Here is a 27,884-nt window from a genome sequence, read left to right on the forward strand (position 1 = left end):
AATGCTTTTTAAATTATACTTGTAAAATAAAATTCGATAAAAACAGGTTTATTAAATATAACAGATTAAAAACTGTTATTTAAACATTTTTAATAGAACTCACTTCAACGTAAATGGTAGAAATTCGTTTTTTTATGAAACAGATTTATTTGTATAAAACATATACCTGTATAAAAATAAAAAAAGAATGATTAAATATATAGTGATCTGTTGTAAAAAATTGCCAGTATTTTATAATATTTAATATAAAATTATAGATAGTAAACAATTTCATGGTCTTTTTGGTAGCGACCAACAGTTCAAATGAATTATTTTATTTACACTACTGACGAGAGTCAGCAAATACCTTATTTTTATAATGAAAGCATTTATCCTCTTCGCTATTGCCAGCCATATAATATTATATTGGTATATAAAATACTCATTAACGTTTTAATAAATGCATTTCGGGTTCATAAAAAGCGTGAAAATTGTCAGCAATCAATACAGTGAAGCGCTTCTGTATTAACATTTTATTCCGTTTCTATTATTGAGGCGCACAATAGAATGGCAGACTGGGCCTTTTGAGGTTTAAGAGCTTATCCTGAAGAAAATTCCTGGTATTAGACCGTATATTTTTACTCTTGCTTTAGGGCAGATTTTTTTCATTGCCCTTATAACACAATGCGGTAACCAATCAAAGTCACAGTCCATTAATAAATTATATATATATATTTTTGGAAGCTCCACTCGGTTTTGCCATCAAAATCTGATTTAATTTTCATACTGTTTGTCATGTTGTCAAAGTGTTTGACGGTCCGAAGTTAATTACGCCGATAACTCACAAGTTTGTACACGGATTAAACTTTGGAGTCAAATAGAGATAGCACCTTGATAAATTACACCAGTTTTGTTGAACTTTTGTAATTATATGCAGGACCCCTTAAACTCCTATACAATCATATAAAGAGTAGGCTAAAATAAATAATATTTTATAGGTTGTACACTTGTATACTTGCGTATTCTAATATGTAGTAATTTTTAATATTCTGTTATTTTTCAATATCACTTTTTATATCAATTTTTGTTACGATACAACGGTAAAAAGTAAATTATTCATATTAAAAATATTTATTTATGAAAATAAATCGTAAATTGTAAAAAGTCAGTAACGCAAATAAATTAAAAGGCAATGCTTGATCTTGAATCATAATCATCGAACTAAATTTATTAAAGTGTCAAGTTTGCGAAATAGACGTTATTGAACAGATCTTTAACCAAAATATTTTTACCCTTTTGCCACTTCAAACTATATAAATGAAGTAGAGTATTTCAGACGCAGGCGGAAGTTATTACAGGATTGGAAGAATTAATCGGGTCTAAAATAAGCTCCATCAGCTTAAATTATAGATTCCTAAGGTGAACTGTACGACCCTTTGTGGGGTTTGAAGGAATCTGGGGGATAATTCTAAAATTAAGGGGGTCGCTAAGGAGCAAACGTGAACAATAAAAAAATTCTAATAAAATATTTACGTTCTCAGATACACATTCACTATAATAAGTTTTTGCTTTTGTTAAATACATATTAGATATTATTTATGATCTAAAGAAGCTGATTTAATAATGAATATATACGACCTAGCTTCATTTAATCTAAGAAAAACACGTCTGAAATGATCGATCGAAATTATAATTACATAAAAATTGAAACACGTATTCTTAGTCACTATAAAAATTAAAAAAAACATTTAATATGGGATTCAAATCAAGGTAATATATTTTAAGACAATAGTTTGCGACTTGTACCACTCTATCTTGTTATTAATTATATTACATTTTTTATTCTGTATTAGTAATTAATGTAAGTCAAGTATAGGCATACACTTTCAATTTCATTAAAATTAAAATTAAATGTTTGATTGCCTTAAAAAATATATATTCATTAAGAACTGTATTTTTTTAATTAATATAGCAAAATTATTTCGATAAAATTTAAATAATATATTTATAAATTAATTTAACTAGAAAGTTAAATACACATACTTTAACGAATAGACTAAAATGTACAACATCAACATAATATATCGTATTTATTATTTTAATGAAACGAAATATAAAAGACTGATTTGAAAATTAGAGTTGATAATATCAAGACATTGTAATAGTAGTTTTACTTATGTTGTAATGGTGTATCTTGACAAAATATTTTGTTTATAATTAAAAGTCTTCTGATGTAATTATGGAAACATTATTCATGTTTCATTTAAATTTTAAAAGTTTGCGTCAAAAGCATTTTATGCACCAGATTAAGTCATTCAAGAGAACATGTAAGATCGAGACGTTTTCCTCTTGAAAACTCGCAAAGGATGCCGTTTTCTAGCCGCGTCGTCGCGCACTTTTCCATGCAAATTTATTAAATAAGTTTTTCACGTGAAAAGCGTACGTGCTTTTTTTCTATCGCAGCACGCAAAGGTGGTGTAAAAATAAAAACACTTTACGATCAGTTTTTTATATTGCTAAGAAGGAATGTCAATAAAAAGCGATGGAAAGCCACAAAGTTAGAAGAGAAACCCACGCGTACGTACAAAGGAGTCTAGAACGAAATTATTAATTAACGTCACTTTTAGCAAGTATAAAGAGCAATTGTGCCGACTAGTGAATAAGTGTGATCTTTTAGAGGCTTATTAAAAGCTCGGCGGCGGCTGTGTATCCTAGCTGCGTGCTTAACTCGAAGCTTTCCAGACGTTTTATTATTTTACACATATATGCTTAAGCTTTTATCCGGTGTATGAAACGCTTGAAGCTTCTCCGTAAGCCCGCACGTAATTCCCGGAAATCCTTATGATTATTTTATGAATCGTCTATACCGAAAACAAACAATTTATACACACGTACGCACGCATTGCCAACAATTATCGTCTTGCTATACATTATTAAAGCGATGGTCTTTTTGGAAAATATTAAACATTTTTTAGGCCAAAATCACCTATATAAAACGTTTTAAGTTAAACGTTAATAATACATTTCAAAGTCGAGTTTAACCATTCAAGTTAACGCCCTTCCGTTTTCCTGCGGATACAGGCGCTCGAATATAGAAAGGCGAATATAAAAAGAATGCTATGTAGCGACTCGTACTATAATTGTGTGTGGTTAAATCGACTGTGATAAACGCGTTTTATAAGTGGCATTTCATGTAAGATTTATTTAAAGATATATTACATAATACATTCAGATGTAAACGAAAATAATACCTTTCTTCGTTTATTTAACTCTGGAGATCAACAATACAGCATTTTCACTTTTTGATTCGCTGAGTATTTTTATCTATTAAAGACAACAAAACGAAATTTCTTTAATGTATTTTAAATTTCTTGAATGCATTTGCATAAGCTTTGTTGTAATATTATATGTCTAATTTTATATATTGTGTATTCAAAATTTATATTTATAGCAATATATTTATTTAAAATTATAGTTAAATAATTGTTGGCAAAGATAGTTTTTAGACCCTTATAATATTATATATATATGTAAAGCAATAATTAACTGAAAACAGCAAAAAAGTTTTATAATTAATTAAAAAAATAATTAAGAGAAGTAAAGGCAATTATTAAAATTAAAAAATTATAATTTATAACAATACAGGTGACTCTCTTAGGCAATATCATATTAATAATATAAACGTCATACCATACGCTTTTATCAGTTGTTTGCATAGCTGTATGACATTAATTGTTCTTTTATCAGAGTATAAAACTTTTAGTACAACCAATCGTTACATATTTTTTATTTTACCATCATTGTGTGCGGTTTAATCGAGCAATTTATATGAGTAAATTGCATGGATGTACGTGCACATTATTCCATCGAAGCCTTTGTTTCCCATGACAAACAATATTGCATACGAGCAGAATAATATATGTAGTGTCTCCAGACAATACACATTTACTAAGTAGTACAAATATACAATTTATACAAACATAAGCAAATATAATGCTTATGATTGATGATTGTAGTTTTTTAATAATTTATTGGTATTTTTTTTCCGCAATATATTATATTAAACATTTATTAAAAAAAGCTTATTCTTATCACTTACCATTTCGCCGTTTTGCTTTGACTTGATAAATATCTTCTCCAACCAATCCCACTGTCTGTTCATCAGCATCGTTTCTTTATCATCTGCTCTATGTTTTTCTTTTCCACCGAGCATCAGATTAGTGTTGAGTGCCACGATTCTAAGCTTACTGTGCGACTGTTCTATCGTATAATATCCACCTGTGACACAAAAAAAAACATATGAAATAATATTAGGATTTATACACTATGATAAATTACTATAAATTTAGAATAAGTGTAAACTACAAATTATTTTTAACAATATAATTTATTACAATGAACATGAGTCATCAACAAATGTTATGCTGTATGATAAATAATAATGTTTTTTTAGCATAATATTGACTATGATATTAAAAAAAGGCGAACTGCTTAAAATATCAAAGCAATTTAGTTTAATAAAGGATTACCTATTGAACAAGAACGTATTAAATATTTGATGTGTGGAATTATTTATAGCTATAAATGTAAAAAGGCTTGTATATTTTTTGTGTAAATTAAAAACATTTTTTAATATTTTTATAAATAGAGCTAAGCACATGAAAACCCGATTTAAATACGTATTTAGGTTGCTTATTTTAACCTTTTTTTAATGGAGATTAATTACTATCTGTAAGGACATTTTGACATATTTAAGTTATAAAAGCTTAATATTATTTCTATAGGATTTGATCATTTGAATTAAGCTCTCTGATGATCTCTTTGAATGAGCTTTGAGCCAATGACCAGTGGTTCGTACTCAAATCGAAATCGGCCGGCGTCGACCAATATTGGAAGGGTCAATTTGTTCATTGGCAACTGGATGCCATTCGTCGAATGTTTCTCCTTCAAATGAGCCTCGTCTTCTGTTTGATGTGTTCTTTAATCAAACGGTCTATATATCTCTCTCCAGCCCGAGTTTGCACTGGTGCGACCAAACCGGTTCGGTCGTACGGTTTGCAAAAGTTCCCTTTGTTTAAATTCTATGTCAGATTTTATCGATCTCGCCCACAAACGAACGGCGCCGTCCTTTATCTTATTGTTAATTAAATTTTAAACCAGGGTTATCGTAAAAGCAAAACGTGATATCCGTTTCGGTCTTTCAAAATTCGATCGTAAAGGGAATTGGGCCGCGTAATGATCAGTTCGCATTGGACCCTCGTATTATATGTATATTGTTGATGGTTTATCATACCTTTTACATATATGATATATAATATATATATAAATATATAAAAATTTATATTATAATAAAATATGCATTAAAATATAAATATTATGTAATAAAATACATAATATATTATTTATATCATGGCTCAAAAAGTAATGATATCTCATAACTGAAGTAATAAGTAATATAATTTATCGCTTCCTTCTTCTTGTTCATGGTCTTAACTAGTACTAACCATCAAGGAAACTACGCACTCAGATCTTAAATACGGCTATGCGAAGTAAAAGACGGGGTCATTCTTCTGAGCCCGATTTAATTTTGAAGGGATGCAAAGTCATTCTCACTGTTCCTTAACCACTGTTGTCTTTTACCAAAACAGTGACAAAATCTCTCAATGCGGGAAATCTCATAAGTACAGAATTTTTTAGAAGGACTTTGATAAGGATTTCTATTGCTCGGATAATTTAACTCGGTTATTCTCGGAATTTTTGAGCAATTGTAGACACTTTTGTAACCTGTGGCGGACGATTGCCAAAAAGTATTTTATCACTTCGAGGATTTCTAAAGGGTCCAACTTAATGCATAAATAATCTGCTCTTAATGCATAAATACGACAGTTAAAAATTAAAGTGTTCTTAATTCGATCTGTTGCGAACTCCTCTCTAAATAGTGATTTTGATTCTCTACGGAGATGGAATTTGTCATCGATTTCCAAATCTGGGCTCATATCTTTAATATCTACTTATTGTAGGCTTTATTAACTTTCTGTGGTTGTAAAGATTTATTTTTTGTAACGTATTATGATTACAGTGAAAAATAAACATGCTTAGGTTCTTATGCTGTGGTAATTGATGATTATTAAAAGTTTTTAAAAGTTTAAGTAGCCAAAGTGCTATTCTGAGTGTTCAATCGATTTCTAATGTTCATTTTTGAAAGGAAATTATTGTTTACGTGATTTCCAAATGTCTCAGGTAAAACGCCCCATACTTAAAATTTTAATTCGTAGCAGATTTTTAATATCAATAATTATTATTCTTAAATAAAAAATACACAGTTTAAAAGTTTTTATAGATATTACAATATGCAATTTTGCAATCACATGTTAGGATATTAAATTATCTGAATGAATTCATTGCTTTAATATAAATTATAGGACTTTATTTAAATTGTTTATAAATATTTGCAGATCTACGTTGAATTATTTAATTTATTCAACCCTAAAATGTACAAATTTCAATTTTTTTTATTATTAATAAAAACTATTTTATTATATTTATGTAAAAGAAATGTTGTTACAAATAGCTACATAATGTACAAATGCTTACCAAATCATTGTCGTTACTTGCTTTCTATAGTATCATAGACAAAACAGCCTGATTTTATATTAAAAAAAAAATGACATAATTACATACTTATTTATTAGGATATTAAATTTTTGAGATGTACTTTAACTTGATTAATAAAAATCTTGCGTGGATCAACATTAATTTAATCATAGAATGCATGACTTTGAAATTATATTTAGTAAATATATTTTTAAGAAATATTTTTTTATATAATGAAAATTTTGTTGCTTGAAAAAAGCTCTTATATTATATAAATAATTAAAATGTATATTATTGCTAAAAAGTCTTTCAGAAAAGTTTTTAGAATCTAGCACCACCCCATGTAAATTAAATCAATAAATTAATTTGGGTAAGAAAAATAGTTATTCTATATTTAAGTGAAAATAAATATTTTATAAAATAGCAATAAGTTTTTCAGTGTTCTCGATTGACTATATAGGGTACAAGACATCATTGTATGGTATATAGTCAATCGATTTAACTGCGTCATTTGCCTACTACAGCAGTCAAACCATGTCGATTTTAATTCGGTTTGTTGTCAAACTTATATTTGTGGCAAATTAAAATTATTGTAACATACTGTCTGAATTTATAATATACGATAAAAGCAACGCCTTATATTTAATTAGGTTGCCCTTAATAAAATTTAACACGTGGGCTTAGATTACTATTAATTTTCATTGAATAATAAATATTACGGAATGTATTTTATTATCATTACTTTTATGAACTATCCGTTTATTACAATCATTATTTTTTTAATAATAATACATTATCCATGAAAAAAAGGTAAAATATTTTTACCTTATTATATATTGTACAAAACATTTTGTAGATGTGCAGAATATACATAAAATGTAGGTTATAAAAATATTTATAATATATTTCACAAAAATTTAAAATTAAGCATATTTAATTATTATGTACATACGACTTCCCAAAAAAACTAGATTACGTAATTTATATTTATTTGTTTTACCTTACTAGAATTTCTCTAATAATAAGCTGTGCATCTAAAAATAATATTGTATATTATTTCTTCTAACTCTTTAATCTCATTTCTATTAAACTAGCTCCAATTTAAATTATGTTAAAACCAGAAAACAAATATATTTAGATTTTATTTTTAAACATAATACAAAAGCTTCAGTTTATTTTATAAATAATATATCTGCATAAACAAACAATAAATGTAAAGCATTTTCACAAGAGTTTAACATAAAATGAAATGGTAAATTAACCCTACAATTAAATAATAAGTCGAAATTGTATTGGTCTAATAAACCCTAACCAAATTAAAGTTAGTGTGAAAATTATATAAGTGCTTTATTGCCCTGTCATACCATATAACCCTTAATAATTATCACAGCAGAATATTATAAGCATTAAATATCCCAAATTTACAACCATATACAGGTAGTTCAAATAAATTAGCACTCGGGTGTCGTTTTTCCTCTTCCATAAAAGCAGATAGGAGTAATGTGTACGTATTCAAATCACACTTCCGGAGAGAAGCTATGACCTGTGCACAATTACAACCATATTCACTTATGTCGCTATACATACACACCATAGTATAGTTACGGTTGGGCTTTTACAAAATATGCTAACTATGCTTGACACTGCATAAGGGCCAACTGTGACACTAGCCTTAAAACTTAACGCCTATTCCGAACTCAAACTTTTCTGTGAACATCTGTTGCTTTGAGCTTTTCGCACCTTTCATAATAGTGCGTATAATACTAGAATTAATTAGTTCAGAGTTATACGGCCCATTTATTATGCATGTACTATAATACATAAGGCATAAAATAATATGAAACGATCCGAATCGCACGAGATTATTCTTTTCATCTTCCCTCCGAGTGTATAGATATGTGATGTGTATGAATTATTAATGGATTCCCTCATGTATTATTATACCTATTTATTTCTTTGATAAAGAATAAGGGAGTTTCTGTATGAGTGTGTGTATATAAAATGTTGCATGATTTAGGACCGCCAGAAGAAAAGCATTACCGTAGAACAATCTTGACAATGCTCTCGACAGTGTCTCATTCTTCTCCATTGCGCTCTCATTTACCTTGTGATATGCAAATGAAACACTCAAAAAGTTCAAAGCTCGGCACACTGTCTCAATTCATACAGAGCAACTTCCTGAAAAGGCAGCTTTCAGGAAGCTGCCCCTTTGATGCACGCCCCCTTTGAATCTACAATGCTTTCCGACACCTTATTCCACTTACTATCTTTGATTGCAAATATTTGCATGCAAATGTTTGCATAAGGTTATCGGCTGTATGCTTAAATGTTGCTTTCTTTGACTTGGATGGTCCTAAGAATATATGGACTAGATTAAAATCCGCTGTGAATAAAATGTGCATGGAAAAATAATGCTGACATTTTATATTCTGAATTTGTATATAGATAGTGTTTTATAAATATATTAAGCTTATAAAAATGTACATGTTTTTTTCTCACATTTTTCTTGCATTATTGGTAGATAAAGAAAAAAATTATATTGCTTTGAAAAAACAATATTTTTCACTGATAAAACTAATTTATTAGAAGTTCATAGCACATGTAGCAAAATAACTTATTAACGAGTAATTTTCTCGTAAAAGTATTCGAGATATTAATTATACATAATAATACACCATTCTTTTAAATGTTAAATTTTTTTTTAAGAGTACATAATCTGATCAAAATATTTAAATCATAAACTTATAGTGGTATGCAACTATATATTTAGGATACAACTAAATTGGTAGCTTTTTTAAATTACTGATTGATTAAAAAGAGATTGTTTAGCCTAAATAAAGTTATGCTAAGTTGCGTGTTTTGTAATTTTGCATTTTTTGTTATTTAAACTGTGTATAATTTATTTACTAAAATTTTGTATAAATATACATTTTATAAATGTCGAAGAACGCGAATAAAATAAGGTCAAAGGGTGAAAATATGATTTGATATTATTTACAAAGACTGAATCATTGCAATATCAGTTAACAAATAAATCGTTTAGAGTACGTTAAAATGGTTCAGTGAATACGTTACTAAAAGTTTCAGGGGCTTTTCAAAGGACTACGAAAAATGTTATACTAAAGGGAGCTGTCAAATCAAACTGTTTTCGAGAAATTCCAGTTTTGGGTTTCAGAACGTCTTCAAGAATCACCATCACGTCCTCTTTCTATGACTTTTATTGTTAGAACGTACGCACTACTCGACTCGCCTATGATTGTCGCCTTTCGGCTTCTAGTTCTAAATGCGCTAGCATCATACATTGATATATTTAATGTCAGCTACGAGGAGCAGGTCCGGTTATTTTCATTTAATTTTAATATTTTATTTCCCTTTTTACTATTTTATTAGTTTTATGTTTTCTTTTTAAATGTATTTTTTTATTACAAATTATTGTTTATTTTTTACTATCTTGACGCATATAATTTAATAACAAATAAATTATTATGTTTCATTATTTTGCCTAATGCTTTAAATATTGTTATTCAGACATAATTATAAACCATCTACAAAGTTGCGCTCAATGCACACAATTCACAATTAGTAATTGTTGGGTGTCCTTACCGACTTCGAACGTTTGTAAGGCCTCGGTGGGTAGCCAGTGTTGCCAGAGTTCTTTGAGGCTGACAAAGGCGTCCGGTTCTTCGTGTCCTAGCACAGGAAATACGAATTGCGAACTAAAAGTCCTGCTGAGCAAATCGGTCAAGTTGCGTAGCAGGGGCATGAGAAGGTTCTTATCCGACTTCCACACCGTCTTGGAGATTGCATCCCTGAAATTAGAAAAAAATATGTCATTTAAAAGATTGACCTTTGAAGTTTCAAATTATAACTTTGCTCGGTCAACCTTAAGACCTTTTGTTGGTTTTGGTATAATAATGTCTGCGCGGCACGAGCCTAAAATGGAAAATAAATGATCGTCTGTGATGTATAATAAATCTGGCCCTGCGTTGCCCAAATCGACGTGTACGACTTAAATTTATGTAGCCAAGTTTTCAAATTAAAAATTGAACGAGTCGTGGGCGGCCTCGGCTTAATGGCACGTAATAGAGACGTTTATGTACCGACAATATACATATATTTGATTAACAAAATTTATATTTATTTAAAAAGAATCAGATATTACATTTTTTTTTATATTACTATAATTTTATAACTCGCTTAACTGACGTTTTTTTATTTATATCGTATTCTTTAACACTTGAGCAAATACAATATTTTTTTTTAAATTACTTTTATCTTATTGTAAAAGCTTAAGATGTTTTGCTTATGTGACAGAATTTTTCTTGTGAACAATTTTAGGTAACAATATTGCGAGCCAACCTAATTTAAATTATTTTATCTATATCGCAATATTTATTTATAATATTATTAGATAATTTATAGAACATGCGCCAACTTTTTATTTTCATTCCTATTATATTTCAAGATAATATGTATAACTATTAAATTCAGTTTTTTGGAATATAAATTTCATTTAGTTGATTTATACTTTTACAAAATATCTATTTATTCAAAATTGACAGTTAGACATAATTTACATTTATTTTTATTAAGTTAGAAATAGATACAAAGCTATATTATCTCTCGAATAACGATTAGCTAAAATAAGTCTTTGTCTTATTAAATATTTTCTGAGCCCTCCCGTGGGCTGTGAGTGACACTTGCTGGTCAGTAGCAAACTAATCGTGCTGTCTTTAGTAATACCACCATAAAACTTATTTGTTAAACTAGGGCCATCGAGATGAATTTGTCCATAGGCTTATCTTTAAATTTGAAGTTCATTTAATTTGTATGTTTTAATTACAATTTATATAAATAATTTTTTTTGTAATAAATTTACATAACCGGTTTTTGCTTTTTTTTTGAGGCGATTGTTGGATAACATGACTGATGGTTGGACGATGTGACAAAAAATGCAGGAGGAGGTGAAGCACATTCTTGGAGGAAGCAAAAACCCATCTTGGGTTGTCTGCCTAATAATAATGATGTAAATCATTAAAATAAAGGTGGACAAGCAAATATATATTTATATAAAATGTAAATTCATTTATTAATTCAAGATAAATTATCGTAATGGAATATAATGCTTGTAGAACAAAAACGTTTTTCTTTACTAAACTAAAATAAAGTAGAGTGGGATTTAGTAGAAATACGTAAACAAATAAATGTTTTTATGAAGCTACGCGTAATATTATATATAGGCCAATCATGTAGGTTTGTATACTTCAAATAACAATATTACATGACACATAAAAAAATACAAGCTTCCGTGTATAAAAGGTTTTCTTTTATTGGAAATACTATTTGTATTATCATACTAACTATAATAAATAAGAAAATATGTATTTTTCTTGTTAAAATAAGTGTAGTACTTGGATGTTTTCGATCGGCAAAATTACACTAGAATTCATCTCAAAGATTCATATTTCAGCCTCGTGCCTCTCAAAGCATTCCTCGGTGTGTCAATTCCTTTAAAATTATTTTGTGGCGTGACATGGTAAGAGACGAACGATACTACATTATTCTCTATCGCTACGCCTTCGTTGACAGGTTAGTTTCGCAAACGTTCGACCGGTTTTCCCCGCACACGGAAAACTCGGCAGGGGTGTGACCGTGGCGTGACGCCACGGAAAAGCGCCGCTCACTATCGACACGGAAAATCTAAACAATTTTTAAATCTTATTTGCATGATAACAACATAAATGGAGATCTGCGGCGGCGATAATGCAAACTGGCATGTGATGTATTGAGACCTTTTCGACAGCGGTATATATTTTACGACCGATGCACAGTGGAGCCAAATTATCAATACAGTTGATAAATACAAAAAAAAATATTATTAAAAAAATATTTTTTATTCTTATGTACTAACTACATGAAGGTGTTATTATAATCATAATTTAAAAATCAAAACTTTATTAGGAAAAAAAGGCATATTGTTGTGCCGCGTGTCGTCGTCGAACAACGACGATGATATATAGCACGTGTGGATGTTGAACAATCACATAGAGTAAAAGTGGTAGAGTGGTAAATAATAAATAGGCATAGACCGCTTGTTTTTATTTTGTTTATTTGACCATAGTCCCTATATATTTGTTCCTATCTGTCAATACTATTTATATTTAAAACTTCATAACTTATAAGCATTTATTTATCAGCTCTAAAGTAATAGTGCAAAAAGACTTTCAAAAAGCATTTAAAGTAGTTTCTGACAAGCTACTTCTTCGGAAGTTTAGCGACTTCGATTTATTTACCGGTCTTGTTTGCTCTGCTCTTTTTGCTTCTCATAAAATAAATACATGAGACCATAAATAATAATTGATCATTTATTTTATCCTGAAGATCTAAAAGTGTTTTCGAGTATTCGCACAAATTCAGATTTACGCTCTTTACATAAAGACTGTGAAAGTTATTGGTCCATATTTGATTACCTTTCATCATCGTTAAGTATCACGATATCAAATTTTTAAAATCCTTTTCCCTGGATAAATGATCTTATAGTCTAGGTGGAAGTGTTTTCAGCAAATATACTTTTATTAATGACTTAGGAGGAAAGTTTTTTATGCACATCGCTTAAATTCACGATTTTGCGCGGCTTCGTTATACGGAGCGCGTGTCACGTTTTAATTTATGGGCAATTCACATTTTGTAGCGTCCTCGAATATAGCTCTATTCTCTGTGTGCAGTAAAGTACTTTATGTTTTTAAAGAGAATTCAAATATTCTTTTTATTGTATCTCTAAGAGTACGGGTATGCAAAAGTACTATTGGTACTTCTACCATTTTTTACCCATTGCCAGAGCGGCCATCTGTAAGTTTCACTTTTAAGGAATAAACTCATTTCGCAGTGTGTCTAAGAAGCGATGCAATTAGCCCACCAACATCCTCGTCTGCGATTTGCCAGAGTTGTCCTAAACCGGCAATGTAAAAGATGTGATACTTGGTTACAAAAAATCAGATATAAGAACATGTTTTAGAGACTCAATATAAATACAATTTCTGAAAAATTAATAATATTTTCAATGAATATTATGTAAATTCATTATTAAAACACAAGTCTGTTAAATAAATCGAAGAACATGTTTTTATATAAAAATATATATTATTATTTTTTTCTTTTGAGAAATAGTTAAAAATAAATATAGTTGCATGTTTTAATAAACACACAAACTTACCATATTTAACTGAATAATCTTGTGATTTGACTTATTATAAATTATGAGACGATTAAGGACGTTCGGCCGCACAGTGCAGCAGTTTCACTTTCTGACCAATGCGTGTCTTGGCTAGTTCCTTGGACCGCATGCTGATTTACATTTTCATACAATCATAGTAAAACGTATTACGTATTATTTTTTTTCGACCCATTAGGAGTACCCTTGCTTTCGGCGCTGAAAGAATTTTCGTGTACCTCATATAATAACGGTTTTAGGGTCGGTATGTAACATACATATATTTGTACTCGTGTATACATATATGGTACGATTCGTAATTGGCTCGATGAAAACGAATAAATAATTTCGTTAATGTGTTTCTGAAATATAGAATCTAATTTCCTGCAATTTTTGTTTATTTTCGTTATATGTATATAAAAGCGCATCAATTTCTTTTCGAGTATTTTAATATTATTTCACGAGCTCTTGTTTATAAAACAAAACAGTTTATGTGTTATTATTTTGAATAATTTAATACTACAGTTTTTATACGCAATTTTTTAACAACTATGCATGTCTAATAATATGGATTAGTGAACATAAACCGTAAAAGGAGTTTTCTTGTCGGCTTTTCATAACTTTCCAGTTAAAATTATAGAATGTTTCAAAGAGTGCTTCTAATTATAAATAAGGTTTCGAAAAGGGCTTCTTATTAGGTCCTTTTAATTTAAATTATTGTCGTAGTTACCTGCTCAAGATTCTTGGTTCATGGAATGTAACATAATTTAAATATATATTTTTTAAATATATGTTAATTTATGTTGCACTATCTAGTGCTCATTACTGCTAGTAATGATATTTTTATACTGTAAATTAAATTTAAATAGCTATTATGTGATTTAAATTTGTAAAAATAACAGCTAACTACGCATTTTTATGACATCGTTAAATAAACTTGATGTATTTTTGCTTTTATCTAGTTTGAGCTTTAGTACACCTTGAAACACGACATAAAACGTGTAACCTCTGAATGTACATAACACTGTATAAAAGATATGACTTTAACAGAATATGTATATTAAAAATAAAATTAAATAATTCATGAAATTTAGTCAGAAAATGAAACCAAATATGCCTGTAAAAATGTTTTGTAAAAAAATATGGAATAGTATATAACTGAAATACAATATATATAATTTACTTTTATAAATGACATGTTTATTTATGTCATCAGGTAAAAATATAAATAAAGAAAAAAGCAAATTATTTTATCTGTGTAGTAAAAAATGATAGAGTTACCCAATTTATCGAGTTACTCAGATGCATTGAGATGCTATATTTTTTGTATATAAAAGCTATGAAAAAAATACCTGAAATCATCAAATTATTTTTCATTAAGACCTAGCTATTGTGGCTTATAATTCTTTACGAAAATTATTCTGAAGTTTTTTTCTTTGTGGTTTAATATTAAATATATGCATAAGGTTTATAAACGTCAACATATTAAATTCTAAAATAGAATTTTCGATTTAAGTAACCTATTTATATTGTGTGCAATATTCGAAAAAATAATATTAATTGATAAATATATATTTAATCAAATGGCTTTAAATGTAACAACAATTAGGGCTCTTAAAGTATTATGTGAACCGTTTTAATGTAGCTATTATTGAACAATAAGGTTATTTTTAGACGTGATTTGGTGCCACGTCACCGCAAACGTATTATTCTTCATCAATCTTGGTCAAATTTCTCATTATGAGCGATCAATAACAATTTCCACTACACACACACACACAAAACACACCATTAACTAACAACCACGTGAATTACCATTTGAACATTTTAAGTTTTTATCGCAATTAAGTTATAAAATGAAATAAATATTTGTAAACATTCTAAGTATTTAAAAAATAATTGGAAAAGTATTTTATTTTATTTTAATCAGTGCTAGCTAGCGTGTATAGTATATTGGTGTCTTATTTAGTTATTTTTCTATTCGCCAAAGGCAGCAGGAGCTTTCATCCGACAAAATCGGAAAAAAAGGAGTAGAGATCTCTTGTATAAAGCTCGCCTTCGCCGACGGTATATCCGCTCGATGCCCCTTGATTGCCGATCGTGCCAAGGAATCGGGGGTGAAACGGATTTCTTGTTAGTTTCACCCCTTCGCCTTCTATACTTTTCTAATGAAAAAACTAAAGAGTTCACTAATGGCCTTTCTATAAGCCCTTTCTTTTTATATTTTTCCTATTATCAAAGACCCGGGCGCAAACACAACCCGCAACAAATTACTGTGACTGGACTTAATAGTTACTATACATGCATATATGAATTAAATATTATTTTTATATGAAACATGTGTTAATTAAGTACTTAAACATTATTTGGAAACAATTGGTAAAAGAGGTATATACATAGATTGAATCATGCATAATAAATAACGTACTATATCTAGGAAACTCGATCTCTATAGAATATTGCTTTATATTGAACCGTAAGCCAGTATTATTGGCATTGAATAGAATACGCTTAATCAAGTGATTAATCGCTAACCGAATAAACAATCTAATTTCGAAGACTAGCATTTGGAAAACTAATTTATACATACGTAGGTGTACATATAAATACATGTACTAATATTGATTTTTAATATTAATAATTTTTCAATAAATTCTATAGATATTTACTTATTTTAATATAATATAATTTTTAATAAAAAAAACAGTTGTTTCAGATACTTATTCTTGGAATTTAAAGCTCTTGAGTTTTATAATTTAAGACCTTTTTTATGATAACAAACGGTATTCCAAGAATATGTAAAACAGTATATTTTTCTGATTGTTATACATTTTTTTTAACAAAACACAAAGTATCGATATAAAAATTTATATTTTATTTTGCAAAAAGCTAACTGTATATTGATTACGTTTAATTAATTTAAAGCTCATACATAAAAATGTTATATTTTTATTTCCAAGAAATATTTTTTTTTAATAAAATTTGGTATGTTTATTACATTTACTTGTATCGCTTATTATAGCAAAATATTTATTACAAATAATTTATATTTGTTTTTCATAATATAAGTTTAGAAGAAAATACATCTCTCAGGCTTCATACACATTTTTGTCTCACTTGATTAAATTCCAAATAATAATTATTGCTGTATCGTGCTATGGAATTTTATATGCATATTAAATATATTTTTTTAAATTAGAAAAATCTAATCAAAAATTGTATTTATAATAGAAAAAAAATTGTAAATGTAGGGTTTCGCGATAAGCAGATTAGATTTAATACATCCATTTACAATATATTATTATCTATCATCTATACACATAGTAAATATTTAAAAATATATGAATGTGTGGATGTACGTTTCGACATTAAGAACTCCTAGGCTCCTAGGGTTGCTGATGACATATAAAAACCCATATTGGTATCGAATCCATAGTTTTCGGGGTCGCTGAGATTAATAGTGATACTCCAAAAGTCATTTAAGTACAAGTTAGCCCACCATCAGAATAGGGGGTGAGAAGGAAAGAAAAATAAACTGTTAAAAATAATCAAATTTGATGTCGAATCTATAGTTGACAGTCCATGTGACATTTTAGCCAAAATTTTATGATTATATTTAAAGATTAAGATTAATAAAACCCTAGCATTGCCAGGGTAATAGGTAAATATTTTATTATTGTTAGTATTATATATCAACTAATTTCTAAGTATTTGAAATGATAAATACTAATTACTAATAGTTGTTTTAAAACTTTAAGGAAAGTATAATCATTAAAAAAAGTTAAATTTTATATTAACAAATAATGAATATCTAAACTCACATAATAAATCGTAGGAGATTGAATTTTTGCTTGCATTGTTAATTTTAATATGTTAAATAAAGAATATAGGTAGTTTTGTTTTGAATTTACAAAATGTACAAAAAGTAATCATCGGTTACCTTAAAACTGATTTTCATTAGCTTATTAAGATATGGGATCTTCAGACAAAGCAAAAAAACAGTGCGTTTAAGTTTTTTTTGCTAATATCGTCGCGATATTTTTAATTGATAATTATAAAAAGATATGATAAACTTTATCAATTTGTGTATTTGAAAACTTAAATACACAAATAGATAAATCGCAAAAACAATGATATTTTTTTATTTAATTTTCTGTTTTACTCACATGTAAAATAGTGTTTGTATACAATACAATATTCTTATTTCAATAGTGAATTTAATTAAAAATATGTGCATATGTATATTTCCATGAATTAGACTTACTTTTTAATGATACGTTATACTCATATATAGATTTTTGTGTGGCGAAGTTGCCAAAGGCCACTTTTCACTTTTGGTGGTAAACAGTTTTGCTAAACAACGCACCAGCCGGTGGCTTTTTTTCTTTGACTTTTTAGCTTTTATGGCCCAGCGGCCGCATTTTTCTTTCTTTTCAATATATCAGCTCTAGCGGAAGTCGGCCGCAATCGTTGTGTTTAGCTTATAAAATTTAATGCCACTTTTCGTGAGCAATGCCCATTAGGGTCGGCTCACCTAAATAACGATGTATTTACACTTCTTTTTATATGTGGTATGAATTTATTTATATACAGACACACACGCGCGTATCTACGAGGATACCGTAATAAATTCAAGCGCCATTTCCTTAATGCAAAATGACTTCATACCGTTCGTTTGTCTATTTTCGAATTCGTAATTTATTTTCAATTGGATATTTTTTTGTGCTTTCGAATGAGGAGCGCGGAAGTTATATTTCCTGTAATCACGTACATGCCCCGTAAAAGCTATGATACACCGCGTTCGTAATTATATATTCCCAAGTATATGTGTACTATGTATGTGTATTAAAATACTATTAGTTCAAAAGAAAATCTCCAATGTGAAAATGGTCAAAATAAAATGTTAATCAGATTCTACATGCATTTGTTTAAGCTTTGAACAACGCTGTTATATATTTCAGAGAGCTATTAGTAATATTTTTTCTTTAGTATTCAATGGAAATGTGTCACTGAGGGTATCCCATGGGCAAACAGTAATGCGTTGCTTAAGGTCGGTAACTTCTGAGAAGCGGCAAATTGGCAGTTGAATATAAATATTATATCTAGAATTACGAATGACAAAATCATCTTGAAAAGGTAAGAGCAAAAAAGTTCAAGGTTACTTTTCTGAATTTTGCGAAAACAATCTAAAAAATACAAAGGAATATGTCAATAGGCAAAGGCCGGAAAACAAAATTTTGACAAAGATTGAAGATTGTTGTATATTTCAATATTATTTTTTTTTAAGAATCTTATTAAATAATTGCAAACATTTTTAAAGCAAGCTTAAAACTTATCGGATGTTTATGCAGTAGAGCTTGGTAAAAACTTAATAATATCAAATTATTTACCGCAAGATTATTTAAAACATATTTATATTTATAATTTTAAAAAGATTTAACCCAACATTTTAATTCACTCCTCACATAGGTAATGCTTTTAAATTAGGCATAATAAAAATACATAAACACATTATAGCCAAAGACGAGTCAAAATATAAGCTAAGCTAAGTTACTTGTGTTGTTTTGAATTTTTAGACAAAAACAGTTGGGATATATATTACCAGAAGAAACATGTTGACAAAAATTATATATGAAAGATTCTATAATTTACGGGGAAATAAGATTTATTTAATAGTTTTGACAATTAGCTGTGATAGTTTAGAAAATTTTTTTCATGAAAAACATATTTTTTTATAAAAAATACTGATAAATAAAAATAAGTATAATTTATAAATAGGTTACCAAAAAAATATGATCTGAAGATGTAAGATTCTTTTTCTATTCAACAAATTATTTAAATTCTTTCAACAAAAAAAGTTTTTCAAATATACAATAATATTAATTCAGGTGTAGTTTAAAAGCTATTTAGAGTCTTAATATTAAAAAAATAAAATATGTTTCAAAGATAAATTTTACTTATATTAGCAGTTTTTTAATATTTTAATCGCTTTAAATTTCATTATAAAAATGTCTTAAACATTTTTAATCAAATAATTTTATTATTGTTATATTTTTTAAAACAATATCATTTTGTAGAAATTATTACATAAAATAAATCATATTTATTCATGTATTTACTACTAAACTAAATATATATAATATTGCTAAATATTATTGTAGTTTATATATTGTTTAACTAAAACATATGTTAAATGAAGGAACTTATTAGGTTTGTTTTATTTTAATTATTAATGCAAAATCAACAATTAATTATATTGTAAATGTAATATTTATGTAATCTTAGTTAAATTCTTCATTTACAAGCAAGTTTATAAATTGTTACGAATATAATAAAAATATTATTTAAATAAAAATAGCGATACTTAAAATATACTTTGAGCTTATAGAAATATTAATATTAAAGTTTAAAACTCTGTACATTGATCTAAATATAAATATTAAAAAAGAAAGTAAACAATCTTTGATATGGTAAAGATATTTTTGAAATTAATTGTAAAATATCTAAATATGATAAGTAAATATTTTAATATAAAAAAGATCGTCTTGAAGGCCTTAACTCTAGGCTTGAAACTTATTAATATTAAAATAATGCTATAAAATAATAATTAGTTTACATTTAAATTTCTTATTATATATTATTGTTGTATATACTAAGCTATAAATTATTAAGGCTATCTCAATATAAATCTTGTATATTTAAAATTTAGGTTTTAAAAGTCAGTCGTGCTTTGGCTTTTATTATTTCTGTGTTTGTGTTCCAAGTGAACATTTAATACAAAATAACATGTAATATAAAATTCTTTGAAAAAATAACAACTACGGCTACTAAAAACATTTGTGAATTGGAGATTTATTATATACCCGTAAATATATAATATATAATATAAAAATAATTTAAAAAAATTATCGTACAAATAGTAGATGAATTTGGCGTGTATCCCTATATCCTTCTAGGGCTTCTAGACCTTGAAACTGGGCAATTTTACCGATCATTTGATAATCGGAGATGAGAAATGGATGTTATACGAAAAAATCGTCGTAGAAGACAGTGGTTATCCATAGTTCAAGTAACAAAACCTACCTCGAAGCCCAGACTCACTATAAGAAAATATTGTGTGTATAGTGGTTATGAAAAGGAATTGTGCATTATAATAGGTTTAAGCTTGACTAAACAATAACAGCAAACTTATATAGTGATCAGTCAGATAGTTTGCACAAGGAAGTAAAAAAAAAACCTGCTTTTGTTAATAGTAATCAAACAGTTCTACTACACGACAATGCGCGTATACATGTTTCGAAATTGCCTCTCAATAAAATTAGGGTACTTGGGTGAAAGGTTTTGTCGCATCCACCTTATTCTTCAGACTTTATATTGTCTACCATTTATTTTGATCGATGCAACACTTTTGAGACGGTAGGGCATTTTAAAAATGCAGACAATGTGAAAAAGTGCCTATCGGAATATTTTCCATCAAAGCCTCCAACATTTTATGCTAATGGAATTAAAAAAATGACCGAGATGTAAAAGATGGTTATTTTGTTAGAAAATAAAAATATTTTGTATCATTAAATAAAAATAAACATTTAAACGGGATTTTTCTGTTTCAATAAAACGATATTTATCCTGTGAATACCTTGAGGTAAATAATTTATGTTTAATAAAAACGAATAATCAAGATTTAAAATATACGTTTAATATTTATTTATACACTATCATTATTAAATATAATTTTTTAATATTTTTTACATATACACGAAGTAATTTTTTTATTAGATATTTATTTTATTAGCTTTTTTATATAATATGTTTTAATTTAAAAATATATTTTATGGAAATTGGATTTTTTTTAAAAACAAACTACATATGTGAGTTCTATATATAGTTAGTAATGAATTTTTTCACCATAAGTTCTTAAACACATTCATAATTAAAAATAGATTAAGAAATACATACTACAGGTTTTGTATTATAATTTAACTCAAAGCAAAGGTGTAAAAACGGGGAAAGAAAAAAAAACACCGTTCCTTTCGGCGTAATGAACCAAAGGGGCCTCGAAACTGAAAAGTTACCTAATTCTTGTGGAAAATTTTCGCAAATCACGGTCATTGTTGAGTATACGTTTTCCACTTTTACATAATAATAAAGTGCCATTGTACTTAGGCTCTGCGAGCACGCACCCGTGTTTGATATGTAAATTAATCGTGAATAGAATCGCGGGGGATTTTTTGTGCTCAATATAAATATAGGGCACCATGTGCGCGTATGCGAGTACATGCATAACACATAAAACGGGCCACATATATTTATGTATATTTGTATAAATAAGAATGTATATATATATAATTTTAATTTATATTACAAGAAAGAGTGTGTGTGTGTGTGTTTATTACCTTCCCAGTGCGATAAATGCGAAACCCTTAGGTAATATCTCATGATTATAAAAAGATTTTCATGAGTGGATTTACATCTCTGTATTTTTTCTTGATATTCTTATTTTTATGTACAATAAAAATAGCTTATGATTTTTATTACTAAGATAAGAGTGGTTGGTTTAATTAAAAAAAATATGTATACATATAACAAAATTCAACTTTGATAAGCTGACCCATTTGATTGACGCCAACTATCGTAAACTTAAAAATACATTTATTTTCATACATATGTATATGTGTTATTATTTAATGCAGCATAGAATATTACTAAATTATTTTTAATATTTACTTAAATTTCATTACTCCCAATAAATTTTACACTAACAAAGTTAGTGCTATGGATGTATGAACTATTTCAAAATATTGTCACATTTAGTATTTTTCTCATAGTTATCTAGAATATATTAAAAAGTATAATACAATTTTTTTTACGATATAATAAATACATAAGAAGTTATTTATATTTTGAAGATGATGATGGGTTGCATAAAAAACACTCGACGTAACATCACTTGACATAATACTATTTGATTTGAGTATAGCTATCTGTTTAAAAAATATATTTTAATAATATACCTGCCTAATATTAAAAACCAAAAAAAAAATGTTTAACTTGTAAATAAATTATTAAATTAAAGTATTTTTAACTTACCCAGTCCAAAGGACAAACTCGACCGAGTCTCCTTGTCGTAGTCTCATGGCATGTCCTGCAGACTCTATCAAAGCCCATGGACTATCACAAGCGTAATCGCCGTATCTTCCACGCGGTCTATGGTAACCGGAACTACCTCTACTATCGGTGTGCCAGCAATCTGCAAATAATTTACATAAATGAATTACAAATTGCACGTGTATCACTTTAGAAACTGGGGTACAACGTAAATCATGTTTCTTATACAGTATAAATTATCTAATGTTCGTATCCGACGTATGTATGTAATATAATTTATTATTGCAGAAATTATAATTTAAATAAAATATATAATTAAACAGGATTATAAGTTGTATAATAAATTAACTAATATTAAAATCAAAATATTGACGCCAAATTTCACCCCATTTATGAAAATAATCGTATTTATTTTTTTATGTATAAGATCTAGTTTTAAGATATCGTCGTTCTTCCTTTAGTTAATTCTACAGAATACGTAGATTTTTAAACTTGCTTAGCAACATTAAAAATATATTTTATGATTGATAGAATGATAGAATGATAAAAGTTTTCGTATAAAAAATAAAAAATATAAATTTTATGTAGAAGCTAAAAATGTAAGATATTTCGTATAAAAATCAGTGCCTCAAATATTCCAATGTTACTTAAGTTTTATTATAATAACTGGATCTATGAGTATTAGTTTAGTGATTTGTAGCATTTATTTTAAAATTGTAGATATTATTATATTGAAAAATATATTTAGATTGTAAAATATAATGATTATTTTGTTCAAAAAATTTATTAGGAAGTAAGAGATAATAAACCAGCATATTTATATGGCTTATTTATTTATTTTTCTAGTTTCCATATATTAAAAATTAAGTGTCACATTGAAGTTATAAAGTATAATAAATATTCTAAAGTGACCGATGTTTTAATTTACTTAGATGAGTGTGAAATAGTATTTGAAATTTGATGTAGATATTATTGTTTATTTAGTTAGATCTTTAGAGCATACTTGAAATAGAGATGTAACGAGTCTGTATAGAGCGGTTATTATTATATGTATATATATTGTAGAATCTAAATTCTTAGCTAAATACACAAAAAATTAAAATATAATTTCAAGCTTATAAATTTATATTTATTGTGTGTATTTTATATATAATAAATAGCTCTGAGCTAAAATTGAAAAATAAATAAATAATAATAAAGTTACTTTTTTGTCATTGATTTTTCAAATGTAAATTTTGAAATGGATGATTGTGTACAATAATGAATATTTATATTATGTAAATAATAACGTTGCAAAATTAGATACGATTTAACCACCATTAATACAAAATTCCACATGAATCAAAAACATCTCCAGAGATCTCGAACCAACCCTACCTACATACATCAAATTTTGCGAAGGCGTACAAAGGTTAATTTCAATTTAATTCATCACGTCCGTTGTTTTCCCCCTTCCGGGACCCTTTAGGAAGCCTTCCAGGTTTCAATTAATATTATACAAATCACGTTTCCCAACGAGTGTCGTATAAATCAACGGTGCAACGTGAAAATTCCGTCGATATGCAAATAGTCTCCGTAAGTCGAGTCGTAAATCTCGAGAGAATTAATTTTCCACGCCGAAACGAAAACGTAGCCGCGTAAACGGTATAAATTTTCATATATTCACCTATAGGTCTCAAAGCTGTCGTGAAAGTCTAATTTGCGTTTGATGTTTTCGTCGGGGCCTCGGCAAAGGCCCCGCGCGCTCTCTCGCTCGTGCTCAGGTGTACTTACTACCGGGAAGGCTCGTGCCCGATATAATGATGTCGCCCTTAAGGACACAGCCGCCTGTGAATTATTGAGCACCACAGAGCCGTTTCGAATGTTGAACTAAGTGTTGGATGATGGAGAATCGAATCGATATGCAGTCAAATCACTACAAACACGTTCGCGATAACGCGATATTTGATTTGTGATACTTGATACACAAAGCGAGACGTATTGTATCAAGGCTCCATATTATTTTGATTGCGAATTGCTAAGTACCTCAGTAACTATTGATTGACTTTGTACTATTTAGAAGATATATGAATATACAGTACAACAACAATAAAAAAGAATTTAATTGTATTAACGACTAATAATGAGTTATAGAACGATTTTGAAAATATGAGTCAATGTATACATGTAGCGACTACGCGAAGTCAATGATAAGACCAGTTAAATGAGCAGTAACAAGAACTGTGTAATTAATAAGCTTAGAAATGGCAATAAAATATATTTTTAAATTATAAAATATTGAGATACTTAATGTCGAATCTGGTTTAACAGTTTAATTATCTCCTAATCCATTGTTTATTCTTTGCCATTTATGTTTCCATTCAGATTATAAATTGTTTTCGGTTGTGTTCTTAAATTAAGACTAGTATTTTTTTCTGATTTTATTTATGCAAATAATACAATTGTAAACATTAATGTAGTTATAAACCAGTTATGTGTATTTTGTATATTAGTATATTTGTGAAATTTATTTAGTATAAACGTATTTTAAAAATTAAATATATCGCAAAAATCACTGCAAAAAACAACTTTTATCTAACGTCAACTTTATATACATACGTATAAATATGTATACATTTTACTTTGTTGTACAAATTTGTGTACCATCACATTTTCAACATAACTTATAATTATACAGAAAATTCTGAAACAAACACTATAGAAATTAAACTCTAAGTATATAATTTGTATGTATACTTCTTACAATAAAGTACTTGGAATTGTTATTGTTAAAGTATACGATTGTTTTGTTTCGTTGATTTACTAAGAATTTCAAGAAACATAAGAAAATATTCCTCGAATAAACCTGTTTATAAATTTTGAATTTTTTTCATAAGCAAAAAGAAGCAAACAACTTGAATACTTCTTTAGAAATTTGCTTATGGCAATAGCTGCAAGGGGGTCTTCTTGTGATTACATCTAGAAAGCTTTCCATTTTGAATCAGTCAGTGGTGGTTGCTGTAGAACTGTACAGCACTGCAGTGGCGGTCGATGGCGGGGGTAGCGTTATCGCGCGCCATTTCACAACTCTTTGCCGGTAGCGCTTCAAGGTGATTTATGTCCGTGGGTCAGTGTTCTCATTTGAGGGATGGTCCCAGCAGATTTGTCAAACAGATTCCATGATACAAACGCCTCGTAAAAAGAGTCGGCGAAAGTAACCTCGATTCGTCTGCGACGAGACACTTTCAAACGGACGTGATACATAAAATACGTAAAAATACGCCATACGAGATACGTACATGGAGTGAGACGTGCAGCATGCCTTGCTACTTTGACGGAATAAAGCTTCTTCCAAATAGTCAAAGCTGTCTCGTATCCCTTTTGACATGGAACGGTGAACCCTCCCTTTAAAATATTTAAGCATAGTTCAATTTGGCAACGGGAAATTCCGCACTCTTACACTTCCATGGCAACCCAGCAACGTTCACGGCTTGCTGCTCATGCGAATGCGATACGGAGCGTTTATATTTTATTATGCCATGCACGAGGCTTTTATTTTACGTTATATAGGTCAAAAGTCTCATTTGGTATGAATCGGAATATTATAAAATCGATGTTTTTCAAATTTTGGACTCTTATAAGTAATGTTATAAGGTGGAATCAAAACCAAAAAATCAGATTTTTTAATAAAAAAAAATATATTTGCTAATTTATATAGAAGTAAAAAACTAAGACATATTATGTATAAACCTTATATAAACATTGGCAATTTAAGTACTGAATTAATTATATAATAAATTATAAATAAAATTGACAAATCATTTTATTTAAATATAAATATTCAACTTACAATTTTAATTTTTTTATATATTTTAATTTTTAGGTCAGATTTTACTTGTTTTGCTTGTATATTTATAATAACAATATCTTTTAAATTGTCAGTAATATTACAATTACTCTTTAATTCATCATAAATGTTATTTACCTAAACTTACAGATTAAAATATCATTTTTAACAATAGCTTAATTACTCAAAATTAATCTTCATCACAGATATATTTTTAATCATTGTAAACAATATTAAAAAAAATATATTTTTATTTATTTATTTTAAAGTTTCTGTTCCAACATGACTTTTCAACCCAATGTGTTACATCTGGATAAACACAGTGAACAACTGCTATTTAATAAATTTAAATTAGATTCTGTTGATCAGTATCACATGGAAAACTCAATCTGTAATGATCGATCGAAATTATATTTATATAATAATTAAAATTGAATTAGTTTTTAATTTTAATGATTTTTTTTAATAATTTAGATTTGCTAGACACAATGAAGTGTAAATCCACATTAAAATTAAACCCAGATTCACTGATTTACCATACTGGTTCAAATACTCTTTTTAATGATATTACTTAATATGCACTGAATTGCTATAAGAAATAAATTTAGGATCACTTATTAAACACTAACACTTTGACATATTATAAAACGGTATTTATTAGTATAGTTTTTTAAATATAGCTAATACTTACTTCTTCTGGTATCACCGAGCGATGAATAAAACGAATCGTAGTGCAAGTCAGTTATGTGCCAGAAAAAGGCTGAAACAAAAGAAAAATACAATTAATATTACAACTTAAAAACAAAATATCACTTATTATTATAAAACACTTTGATTAACTTTACCAATATTTATATTATTTAAAGTTAATACAATTATAATATCTTTGTATAAATATACAATTTAAAAATAATTAAAAGAAAATATTTTTAGCCTGAACTAATTCAAATTTAATATTATTTGGAAAGCTTGGAAGTTATATTCAAATATGTGTCATTGTTTAATGCTTCAATTCGTATGTATTATGCATTATATTACATAATAATTTTCAGTGTTTCATTATATGGAACGTGTACGAGGGCTTGCCGCGGAATTCTGGCATCCACCGCAACTATTCTCTCTTGCACAATGCACTTTATTGTTAGCGATTATTTAGGAGCCGCTTTTCCA

General features: G+C 28.0%; 1 protein-coding gene across 2 annotated transcripts in view; it reads right to left on the reverse strand.

Annotated features, from left to right (window-relative positions):
- Positions 1 to 27,884, reverse strand: part of LOC148228464 (acid sphingomyelinase-like phosphodiesterase 3b) — a 178,749-nt gene that overhangs the window by 71,537 nt on the left and 79,328 nt on the right. For both annotated transcript variants that reach the window (XM_088199618.1, XM_088199619.1), the window contains exons 3-6: positions 27,406 to 27,474; positions 22,871 to 23,030; positions 10,177 to 10,382; positions 4,079 to 4,257 (exon numbers count right to left, since the gene is read on the reverse strand). In XM_088199618.1, coding sequence (XP_088055744.1) covers positions 4,079 to 4,257; positions 10,177 to 10,382; positions 22,871 to 23,030; positions 27,406 to 27,474 — 614 coding nt within the window. The remainder of the gene's footprint in view (positions 1 to 4,078; positions 4,258 to 10,176; positions 10,383 to 22,870; positions 23,031 to 27,405; positions 27,475 to 27,884) is intronic.

The sequence above is a fragment of the Plectrocnemia conspersa genome, unplaced genomic scaffold (assembly GCF_051122295.1).
Source record: "Plectrocnemia conspersa isolate PC_06_02 unplaced genomic scaffold, ASM5112229v1 ptg000012l, whole genome shotgun sequence".
NCBI lineage: Eukaryota > Metazoa > Arthropoda > Insecta > Trichoptera > Polycentropodidae > Plectrocnemia > Plectrocnemia conspersa.